This window comes from Mustela lutreola, chromosome X, assembly GCF_030435805.1.
Source record: "Mustela lutreola isolate mMusLut2 chromosome X, mMusLut2.pri, whole genome shotgun sequence".
NCBI classification, from domain to species: Eukaryota; Metazoa; Chordata; class Mammalia; order Carnivora; family Mustelidae; genus Mustela; species Mustela lutreola.
Genome location: NC_081308.1, coordinates 28,433,425 through 28,445,763, shown reverse-complemented (window position 1 = coordinate 28,445,763; position 12,339 = coordinate 28,433,425). Strand labels below are relative to the sequence as shown.

Genomic DNA, 12,339 nt, shown 5'->3' with positions numbered 1-12,339 from the left:
CATTCAAACCCATACTAATACTTTGAAGTTTATCCTTTCTGTTTTACTTTGAGGCAAAATTTACAAGGAGAAGTATGGAAAATATGGATTATTTGGCTTAAGTATTTTGGGATAAATTCATGATAGCTAACATTGATTGAGTGTATCTTATAAACAAAGCACTATTCTAAGTGCATTTAAATCTTCACAGCAGCCACTTTGGAAAACAGTGTGGAGATTCCTTAAGAAATTAAAAATAGAGCTACCCTATGACCCCACAATTGTACTACTGGGTATTTACCCCAAAGATACAGACGTAGTGAAAAGAAGGGACATCTGTACCCCAATGTTCATAGCAGCAATGACCTCCGTCGCCAAACTGTGGAAAGAGCCAAGATGCCCTTCAGCGAATGAATGGATAAAGAAGATATAGTCTATATATACAATGGAGTATTATGCCTCCATCTGAAAAGATGAATACCCAAATTTGTATCAACATGGATGCGACTGGAGGAGATTATGCTGAGTGAAATAAGTCAAGCAGAGAGAGTCAATTATCATATGGTTTTGGTTATTTGTAGAGCATAAGGAATAACATGGAGGACATTGGGTGAAGGAGAGGAAAAGTGAGGTGGGGGAAATCAGAGGGGTAGATAAACCGTGAGAGACTGTGGACTTTGAGAAACAAACTGAGGGTTTTAGAAGGGAGCGGAGTGTGGGGGGAGGGAGAGTCTGGTGGTGGGTATTAAGGAGGGCACCTATTGCAAGGAGCACTGGGGTGTGGTGCATAAACAATGAATCTTGGACCATTGAAAAAATAAAATTAAAAAAATAAATTAAAAAATAAAAAAATTAAACAATCAATCAATCAATCTTCACAGCACTACCACAAGTTAAGTAATAGTCTTTCCTCATTTTGTAGATGAAAAGGTAAGGCAAAGAAAGGTCAAGTTACTTGCTCAATATCACACAACTAGAATGTGACAGAACTGGAATTTGAACCAAGACATTCAGGGTAGAGTGTAAACATTTTTATTCACTGCATTATACTCTTTTTCTTTTTAAGATTTTATTTATTTATTTGACAGGCAAAGATCACAAGTAGGCAGACAGGCAGGCAGAGAGAGAGAGAGGAGGAAGCAGACTCTCTGCTGAGCAGAGAGCCTGATGCGGGACTCGATTCCAGGACCCTGGGATCATGACCTGAGCCGAAGGCAGAGGCCTAACCCACTGAGCCACCCAGGCGCCCTTCACTGCATTATACTCTTTTGTGCTTTGTAAAACAAATTTGATCAGTGCAATTTTTTTTTCTCCTTTCCAAATTCCCTCTGCCTTAACCTGATGTCTTTCAATCAATTAAAATGAAAGACTAAACCAACATTATTTTTCTGTTTTTAAGGGACTACTTTCAAGGCAAAATTTATCTCTCATACTATAAGTCAATATAGTGATCATTATTGAAGGGACTAGTATACAGTAGGGGTGTGAGAAAGCTCCTTAGATGCTGGTCATATTTTATTTCTCCTTCTAGGTGGTGAGAATATTAATGTGTTCAGTTTGTAAAACCTAATTGGGCTAACTCTTAAGATATATGTACTTCCCTGTATGTATATTATACCTCAATAAAGTTCTCTTATAAAATACTTTTTATAATCCATACCTAATAAAACAGTCATCTGTGAAAACTGCCGATTTTTACTGTAATGGGTTGCAGTAATTTTATGGGAGCAGGTCAGCAGTAACCACTATTATGTATTGAATTATTTTTGGTGTTTCCTGTGCTTTCTGGTGTTTCTAGTATGTAAAGATTTGTAATCACAGAGAAGTGTCCTGACTTTCTGAGCAACAGAGTTGTCCAGAGACTGACCTTTGTGTAACCAGAAGGTCATGCTAAATAACTCCTGTGCTCTTTACCTCTTATTGGAATATTTTATTGATGTCTGTGTATTTTCAGGTTGAGAAATTGATACAACTCTGAGAGCCAGAAGTTATTTAAATATTTTCACAAATGCATTTCTGTCCCTTTTAATTTATTCTCACTTTGATTTTTTTCACTTTGTTTCCCTCACTTACCAATCAACCTATCTGATTTTTTTTTCTTTTGAACCTTTTCTGTGCCTCTGTATTTCTTTATATCATACGGGCAATGATCAGGAAGCATCATTATCTCATTTTACGGTCCTTTAATCTTGCTATTTAGGTAAGCAAGGAAGACGACAACATGTAAGTGAATGCAGTAAACTGCTGAGTAATATCAAAAGTTTACTTCTTAAGGAAAGTATTAGTCATGAAAGGGACTGAAGATGGAGAGCCACAGGGTCATGTGGCCCAAAAAGGGCTTAATATTTTGTGTGTTTCACAAAATAATTTTCATATACTTGAAAAGAAAACCATTAAAGATAGGGAATTTCAAAGAAATGTTACTGTTTTCATGACATAAATGTTACTTGCAACAAAAAAGCATGGTACATGTAGAAGATGAAAAAGGGCATAAACAAAAGAGGAGTTAATGGAAAGTAACCCAAAGAACAAGAAAAAAGAGAAAGAGCTTGAAGCCTTTGAGTGCCATCCATGTTTACCAGCATGTAAGTAACTGAATATGGAGAGACATCTTCTTCCTTTGACTTTTCACTCTTACAGGGGTACCAAAATAAGACAAAACAGAACATACTATATGTGAGCTCTGCACTTTCTAGTAGATTCAATAAGGTACCATAATTGTATCTATATCTAGAATTTGGCCAGAGAAAGAGAAGTCAAAGAGTAATAGAATACCTCCCCCAAATCCTATATTAATCGAGTGCCTACTATTTGCCACACCTACACTGTTTCATTTAAACCTCCAAGGAGTGCTCTGAACTGGTATTATTTCAATCCCCATTTTACTAGAGTACATTGTGCCTCAGAAAAGTTAAGTCACTTGCCTGAGTGCAGCTAATGAATAGAAGACTCCAGTTTAAAAGTCAGGGTGTGTGTGGGAATGAGCACTGGGCATTACATAAGACTGATGAACCACAGACCTGTACCACTGAAATAAATAATATATCATATGCTATTTGAATTTAAATTAAAAAAAGGAAAATGAAATAAAATAAAATTCAGCTCTTTCTGCCTCTCAAAGGTGTGCTACTTTTGCTATATCATAACTATAACGTTATGGCATGAGGATTTGAATCTAGGAGAGAAATGAAAACCATCCACGAGAAATGAGATGTTTTGCTTTCCCTGGGTCTTCATACCACTGGAAGAAAAAGACTGAGCGCCTAAAGATCCATGAAGTTATAGGCTAAACATTGTACATTCCACTGACTATCACTTTAATTGGACCTAGGAGGGGAAATTTCACTCATAAGTGCTTGAAAATACTTAAAAAAAAAAAAATTCAGGGTGCCTGGGTGGCTCACTTGGTTGGGTGACTGCCTTCAGCTCAGGTCATGATCCTGGACTTGTGGGATCAAGTCCCTTGTCAGGCTCCCTGCTTGGCAGGGAGTCTGCTTCTCCCTCTGACCCTCCCCGTTCTTGTGCTCTCTCTTTCTCATTTTCTCTTTCTCAAATAAATAAATAAAATCTTTAAAAAAATAAAACATTCATTAAGAGACGAAGGCAACGTTTCCATAAATTTGTAACATAAAACATATGCGTAAATGGAGGGTTGTAGGAGGGGAAGGAGGTAGGGAGGTAATAACTGGGTGATGGACATTAAGGAGGGCATGTGATGTGATGAACACTGAATGTTATATAAGACTGATGAATTGCTGAAATCCACCTCTGAAACCGATAATACACTATATATTAATATAAAAAAATAAAAAATAAAATGTATGGGTTCACAGACATTTGAATCTTCTGTCACTGCCTAATTTATACTGCCAGACCTGCAGTAAATTCATTCAATCTCATCTGTTAGAAGGATGCTTTGATGGAACGTTCTGAGAATCACTCTATTAAAGAATGCAAATATAACAAATAGAAATTGGATTTCAGTTGTGATACTTTAATATATTGTTGATTGTACAAGCTATGAATGTCATGTATGATAGCAGGAACTTTTTCGCCATTCCCTCATTGCTTTCTAAGTATCACAAATAGATGTGCCTGGAGGCCTCTGATTAGCCTACAGTTCTTTACTCCCTCTCCATTTTGTTTGATTCCAGGTTAAAAGAAAGAATTATAAAATACATTGGCCTGTTTGCCTTGTTGACAATTGTCTAGACTTCTTGCCCCAAAGCATAAGCTTTATAGTCCTTGTGTCTTGGATGCTAGATGATCCCTATGGGTTTGAGGTTCATGCTTTAACCTGTGCCTCAGTACTCTTTTCTTTCTCTATCTGTGCTCTTCTTGAATGAACATTTTGCCACCCACATCCTTCCAGGTTGGACAGATTTTGTTATGTATGTATGTATGTATGTATGTATGTAAGAATGTATCTATCTATTCATTCTAGATATAGATTTCTACCAAAAACAAGTATCTCTGTCAGATAACTCTACTTTATTTTCTTTAAAACTTGACACATTTCAGTGTGTAATATTGTTTTTGGTGATAAGTTTAGAAGCCACTCACTTCTCAAATGTATCTGTAAAATTTTGCTCCCGGATGAAACAAAACAAAACAAAAGAGAATAGCATTTTCAAGGCACTGTAGACCAAGGATTTGTAGACCTTAAAATTAAAACGTTAATATGAACCCTCGAAATGCCAAGTGATTCCGTGTTATATATAAGGTTCTTGACAGAATTATAATGCATGCATTTATCTTCTTATTGGTAGAAATCATTCCTTAAAGTTTCATTAAAAAATGGCATGTTGTTTGAGATTTGTTTGTACATTATGTGTAGTAAAGGTGTTTTTACATATTCATATTGTGTGTTGTCTTCTTTTTCCCCAGTAAGCAGAACAATTAGAGTAGAATTTCTGAGGAGTAACTTGTAGTTACCTTTGTCAAAGCATATATATGGCTCAATTTTCAAAGCTGAAAAATTGTGTTTTCATCAGGTGAAACACCTAGGCATTGACAGGACTTGGCATGGACATGGCTATGTGGCTGTAGGGAGAGCAGGGATCCTGTTTTTAATCTTGGAAGCTTCAGGGATGCCCTCTTCCTGGAAACCAAGGTTCTTCTTTATTTTTCTTGACCTGGCTGAAATGCAAAGTTTGCAGGTGATCGAGGAATGCATGAGACCAACCCAATGTTGGTTCACTTAGCATCTGAAAACTAATGTCAGTCCCATCCTCTGATATTTTGGGGACAGTATTTCCTGGTCCCATACTATAGGAGTTGCCAAAGTTATATGTGCCTGGGTCCCTGTTACTGCTTCTGTGTAGTACTGTCTTTTGAGAATATTTCTTTTCCTTGCTGGACTCAAAGATCCACAAGGGCTGGGGGCATGTCTGTTTGATTTACTAGTGTATGCTCCAGCACTTAGCTCAGGTTTAGTGGTGCTCAATAAACATCTGTCACTGATAAATTAGGACTTTCCAGAGAACCTGGGTGATGAAAGATTTGTGAATGACTTCATGTGGAGGGATTTTAGGATTTCAACCAGAAAAAGAAAATATTTGGGGGCATGACAGAAGAAATAAAATATTTAAAAGATACTCAGATGGGAGGAGAAAAAAGCCTTGGAAGCAGCATGATAATCTAGGAAGAACCAGCCCTCTGGGGTTAGACAGTTTTGGGACAACATTTGGGCTTTACCATATTCTAGTTTTGTTGCAAAGAGCCACATGTTCAACCTCTTTGTCTCATCCATGAGATGAGTATATGAATGCTAACCCACAGTTATATTACAAAGATTGTAAGATCCACTCATTTAGTGAAGTGTTTCTCATGAGTATTTGCTACCAAAATACTAGATGATATGAGAGGTTATTACTCTTTCTCAGTACAATTCCCAAGTAAAGAGCTGAGAAAAATAGACACCAATATGTCACAGGTGTATTTCTTTTTCTTTTTCTTTTTTTTTAAAGATTTTATTTATTTATTTGACAGACAGAGATCACAAGTAGGCAGAGAGGCAGGCAGAGAGAAAGGAGGAAGCAGGCTCCCTGCTGAGCAGAGAGCCCGATGTGGGCCTCGATCCCAGGACCCTGAGATCATGACCTGAGCCGAAGGCAGCGGCTTAACCCACTGAGCCACCCAGGCGCCCCGTCACAGGTGTATTTCAACTCAGTTAAAATCAGATCTAACATCTGAGCCAGGCAATAATGAAAATGGATCATTTTGAGGCAGTATCCAAATTGTATTTTGAGAGAAAGCATGCTCTAGGGGTGCAGGATGGTGGACCCTCTACAATTACGTGATATAGCCAAGTACAGGAAACAGTTAAATTGTAAGCATCTACCCAGAACAAATTGTAGGTGGTCTTTGTTTCTCTGTGTGTTTACTTCTCTCTCCTTCATAGAATCAGCCTTCAAAAAGTTGAGTTAATTAGACCAATTAGATATCTAACTCAGGTTATTAAAAAACATACTTAAATAGACTTGACCTAATGATGATATATTTTCTTTTTGTTTTTTACTTGGAGGTTCTCTTTTCATCCTTCACCCTTGGCAAATGAAGAATTAGATACATTAAATATTCTTAAACATAGCTTTAAATTTTAAAAGGCATACTCATGGAAATGGATCACTGAAAGAGTGCTTTGTTTAATTGGGTATATTTCATATTTCAGTTTGGGAAGCAGCACATAGAGAACCTCTTCAGTGATCTACAGGATGGGAGACGCCTACTAGACCTTCTGGAAGGCCTGACAGGGCAAAAACTGGTATGTGACTTATTTATAAGAAAGTTCACATTAACCTTAGGAGAATTTACTGAGAAACCAGAAACTAATTCAGTATAGTTGTTCTAGATCTAGTAAAATTCACTAATTTAATAATTCCTTATTTAACTAGCAATACAGGACATATTCCTGAATGAAATAATCTTGCAATATTATTTTTATTTTGGGATATTCTATCATCCACAGAACTAGAAGGTAAAATCTTTCAGTCACATAATTTATGCTAATTAATAGATATTATTTGCTTGTAATATTTGGCATCTTTGTTACTGAACGTTTTGTAAGGTTTTTATTCATCATGAGTTTTTAAGTTTAATTTCATTTTTATTGTGACAAGAACACTAAACTGAAGATATGGAGAATAGGGTGTTGCTGGTCAACAGGTGTAAAGTTTCAATTATACACAAGGAATAAGTTCCAGAGATCTGCTGTACAACATTATTTCTGTAGTTAATAATACAGAACTTCCTTGACTTACTATGGGGTTACATCTCTATAAATCCATTACAGATTAAAAATTTCCTATATTGACAATGCATTTATAACACATAATTTACTGAACTTCATAGTTTAGCCTAGCTTAACTTAAACATGCTTAGAATGCTTATATTAGCCTATGGTTAGGCAAAACAATTTCACACGAAGTCTGTATTATAACAAAGTGTTGACTATCTCTTATAATGTATTGAATAGTATACTGAAAGTGAAAAACGGAATGGTTGTAAGTGTATTGGTCATCTACCCTCATGATCTCATGGCTGACTTGCAGCTATGGCTGACTGCCCCTGTCCAGCATCATCAGAGTATAACACTGGATATTGCCTGGGAAAAGATCCAGATTCAAAATGTGAAGTATGGTTTTTGCTGAATGCATATCACTTTTGCACCATTATAAAGTCAAAAAGTCCTAACTCAAACATTCATGTCAAGGACCATCTGTACTTTATTGTGCCCTTAAAATTTTCTTGAGATGTAGATCTCTTTTCAGAAGTCAATATGACAGGCATCATAATGGCAGAATTTCTAAAACTCCACAACTGGATAAATGAGTTAATCTGCATATTGTAATGCACTATGTAAATGTCAGTTTAGAAATTATAGGACGAGATGGGACTCTGGGGGTTGAGAATGAGGGTTGGAGGACAAAAGATAATTGAGGTTTTGAGCTTCAGTGATGAAGGCAAGTTAAGGTAATGTTGACAGAAATGTTTTCCTTTAACCCTATTTGGCATTATATAATTATTCTATGCTCAAGTCTCTTTTATACTTTCCTTAAATGTGTGGAAATTACCTCACTTAACTACCTTACTAAGAAGTCCTTTTGCAGTGTTTTTTCTCTTTCCTGGTCAGGCAGTAATCCCCAACTGGGCTGTGGAATGAAGAGATGATAACCAAATAGCTTTTTTTGAGGAAAAGAAAATGCTATCATTTTTCTTGAGGAGTCGTTGATTCATGCTAAGAAAGTCCTATGGCAAGGACAATTAACCCAAAGCACTTAAGTATATTATATCAATGCCTCTCAGCCTATGCTCATTTAAAATATTCAAACTTTGAAGTGAAATATATAAATGTTTCATTTCTGGTAGATTGTCCCTCTCTTCTGGGCAGTAAACATTGTTTCATTTTGCTTTCAGCCAAAAGAAAAAGGATCCACAAGAGTTCACGCCCTGAACAATGTCAACAAGGCACTGCGAGTCTTGCAGAAAAATAATGTAAGTAGAGGCCTGGACAGAGTCTGGATACCATGAGACAGCATGCTTAATGTTTGAGTGAGGGCTTTGGCTCCCCCAAAGCAGGGAAAGCTTCTCAAGTTCTCTTGAGACTTAAATCAAGTAAACTTAAATCAAAGTAGTGTTTTTGGAGTATGTGTTCTTGTTCATGTGCATCTGTTGGTGGCTAAAATGATTCAGGTAATAAATGTATGCAGTCACAGGGGCCAGGGAAGGGTATGACTCAGACCTGATAAGGCACTTGGTGGTGTTTTCAGATTTTACTTGCAGTTACATTTGGAGGATAGATGAAGTCCAGTGGCGAATCTCAGTTTTTTTAAAGAAGTATTCTGTGCAACAAATGGCTTTTACTAGGCTGACTATTGTTTTTTATGTATCAAGTATGCTCAGACATGATGATGATAAAATTTGTTTGAATTAAAGCAACATTTATTAGACACCACATCCAAATATGAAAATTACACAGAACAATCACTATTTCAACTCACAGAACTGCAAATTTGTTTTCTATTGCTAGGTTTGATTTAGCTGAACTAGATGAAAATATATGTATGGCATGAGAAAGTCAACAATTATACCTAAATAAGTATGATGATGAAAGGAGTTTGGTCTCCTTAGAGTGACTTTGAGATTCCTCCCCTCTGCCATGGTATTAGAGAGGCCCTCCTTTCTCACCAGCTTCCTTCAACCTTTCTAATCGACCAATACATTTACCAGACACTTAGTAGCTTCCTAATTATATTGCATCTCTTCTTCAAGGATAAATTCAAATAAATTGCTCACATACTCTTACAATAACCATCATCAGTGATAGATGAGTCATGATGTGTACTTGGCTTTCCTGTATATGTTGTTCAGCTCATCTGGTACCAAGAAGACATCAGGTGGAAAATGATAGTGAAGACTGTGCAGCATTTGGTTGATTTTATCAATTTAGGGTTATTGTCATATGTAATCTATGAAAAATTGCTTTATAGAAACATTACACCTTTTGAATTATTTTCTGAATATTAACTGTTTATTTTCAAATTTTCAAGAAGAATTTCGAATTGCAGACAGGATAAGACAGTCTATAAAATGTTTGCCTCAATATTAGTCTGATAGATCCTTTCACAAGATCAATATCACATAAATTAAGAATATTGTTTAAAGGGGCACCTGGGTGGCTAAGTTGGCTAAGCGGCTGGCTGCCTTTGGCTCAGGTCATGATCCCAGGGTGCTGGGATCGAGCCCTGCATCAGGCTTCCTGCTCAGTGAGAAACGTGTTTCTCTCTCACCCTCTGCCTGCAGCTCCCCTATTTGTGCTCTCTCTGTGTCAAATAAATAAATAAGACCTTTACAAAAAGAGTATTGTTTAGATATATTAGAATTTACATGAAAAAAAATCTTTTTCAGTTTCCCATATTCCATTATAAAATATGAAAGCAAGGAAGACAGAAGAAAATTCAAAGAATTATTGGATTTAGTCTATTTGATGTAGTTGATCTCTTTCCACCAAAAAAATACCATGATAAGCAATAAGTTGTTGGATCTTTTTTTTAAAAGAGTAGATTAATGGAGCCATAGGTTTTATTTGATAAGAGATTTTAGGCCCCCACATACTGGTTATTATGAATTTTTGGCTTTCCTGTATATGTTATATTATTAATTTCACAGTTTTCAATATAAGACCAGAAGGAATTCTGGCAATAAAACAGAGAAGCCATAAAAGAAAATCTCTGTGACTTTGGGATAACAAAATTCTTCTTAGAGGTGAAACCAAAGGCATGATTCAAAAAGAGAAAAATTAACTTGAACTTCATCAAAATTATGAGTTGTATGTTCTGGATATGAATCCTTCATTTTTGCACTCCAAAGGTATTTTCTGCCTTTGAATTATATTTTTACTTCATGATAAAGCAAAACTCTTCGTTCTGGTACAGGTCATTTTCATAAATGTTCACATTATAATGTTGTGTCCTTTTAAAGAATTACTTGTCTACCCAAAACCATTATGTCATTATATTTTATTTTCATCTATATAGGCTTCTTTGTTCTATCATTTGAATTTAAATCTATATTTACCTGGAATTTATTATTGAATTTGGCATGAGGAATGGGTTAAGATCCAGGTTCTTTTCTTTCTTTCTTTTTTTTTTTTTCCATTTGGAATCTAATTGTCACAACACCATTTATTAAAAAGAATGTTATTTACTCATTGCTCTCTAATACTAGTATGTCATAAAAATTTCTCAGTACAGATATTGTTCTATTTTTGGACTTTAGTTCAGTTGCATTTTCCTCTTTTTTTATACATGCACAAATACCATGCCCTATGGATTACTGCAATTTTATACATCCTTGTATCTGGTAAACTAGGTTCCCCTTTTTTTCTTGTTCTGTGTTTTCTTGATTATACTGATCCATTGTATTTCTCTCTTTATTTCCCCATCATCTTTTAAATTTCCATATAAATCCTGTTTGGAATGTGATCAATAGTGAGTTAAATTTATAGGTCAGTTTGTGAAGAATTGATAACTTTATACTATTGAGCATTCCAGATTTCTCCTATGATTTTCCTCTATAGTTTATTTATTTTTAATGATTTTAGGTTTTGCGGGCACCTTGATGTCTCAGTTTGTTAAGTGACTGCCTTCGGCTCATTTCATGATCCTGGAGTCCCAGGATCAAGTCCCGCATCCACCTCCCTGCTCAACAGGGAGTCTGCTTCTTCCTCTGACCCTCTCCCCTCTCGTGCTCTGTCTCTCACTCTCTCCCTCTCAAGTAAATAAAATCTTAATAAAAAGATAACTTTAGGTTTTGCAGAATGAGCATAAAAATGGGCAGAAAATTTGAACAGGAACTTCCCAAAAGAGGATGTTCAAAAATTAAAGACTAATGTAAAAAAAAATATATGAAACCTTAGCAGTAAATAGGGAAATTCAAGTTAAAAAATGCAATAAGAAACCAATACAAATTTATAAAAATGGTTAAAATTAGAAGGGCGAATAATGCTGAGGGTGAGGATTTGGAATAACTAGAACTCCTAACTGGTGGAAATGTAATTCAGACAACTATTAAAAGTTTGGCATTATATACTAAATGCAAAACTGCATAATTCTTATAACCCAATAGTTTTGTATTGAGGGATAGAATCGTCATTTTTATGCATGTATGTATCTGTGTTGTGTGTGTGTATGTGTACGTGGAGAGAGAAAGAGAGAGAATGTTCATAGCAGCTTAATTTGTAGTAGCCCAAACTGGAAATGACTGCAGTATATTCACATGATAGCATATTATAAAGTGGTGAAAATAGACAAATGATAGCTATATACAATACATGGGATGTCAATCCCCTGAAAGAGATTTGAGCCAAAGAAGTGAGACACAAAAGTATACCTACTATGATTTCTTTTAATTAGATTTCAAAAACAGGCAAACTTGTTCCATGGGTTTAAAAGTCAGTAGAGTGATTACATTTTGGAAGGAGTGAAGCAGTAAAATGCATGAGTGAATCTTCTCAGGTGTCAAAAATATTGCATATTTTGACCTGGTGCTTGTTACACAGGAGCATTTGCTCTGAGAAAAATTTTCAAGGTCTACACTCGAGTATGCTTTCTCTTATGTATGTTTTACTTCAATTCCTGTTTTTAAAAAGGTTTAAAAAACAGAGGAACCTATAAAGGTAAAGTAAACCTAACCTTACAACCTCCCAAATGCCAAACAATGGCCTATTTATCAGTCTGACAATACACCCTGTATTTTCTCATGAAATTGTTTAATGAAATGTGATAAGTAAGTATATAAAATTAGAATGTGATTAATGCATTTTATAGGTCTTTTCTCAGATGGTCATATTTCTTTCTG

The 12,339-nt window shown here is 35.6% G+C and overlaps 1 protein-coding gene across 7 annotated transcripts in view; it reads left to right on the top strand.

The window, feature by feature from the left end:
* DMD (dystrophin) overlaps window positions 1–12,339 on the top strand; it is a 2,248,143-nt gene that overhangs the window by 508,579 nt on the left and 1,727,225 nt on the right. For all 7 annotated transcript variants that reach the window (XM_059157899.1, XM_059157902.1, XM_059157904.1 and 4 more), the window contains exons 3-4: window positions 6,653–6,745; window positions 8,398–8,475. In XM_059157899.1, coding sequence (XP_059013882.1) covers window positions 6,653–6,745; window positions 8,398–8,475 — 171 coding nt within the window. The remainder of the gene's footprint in view (window positions 1–6,652; window positions 6,746–8,397; window positions 8,476–12,339) is intronic.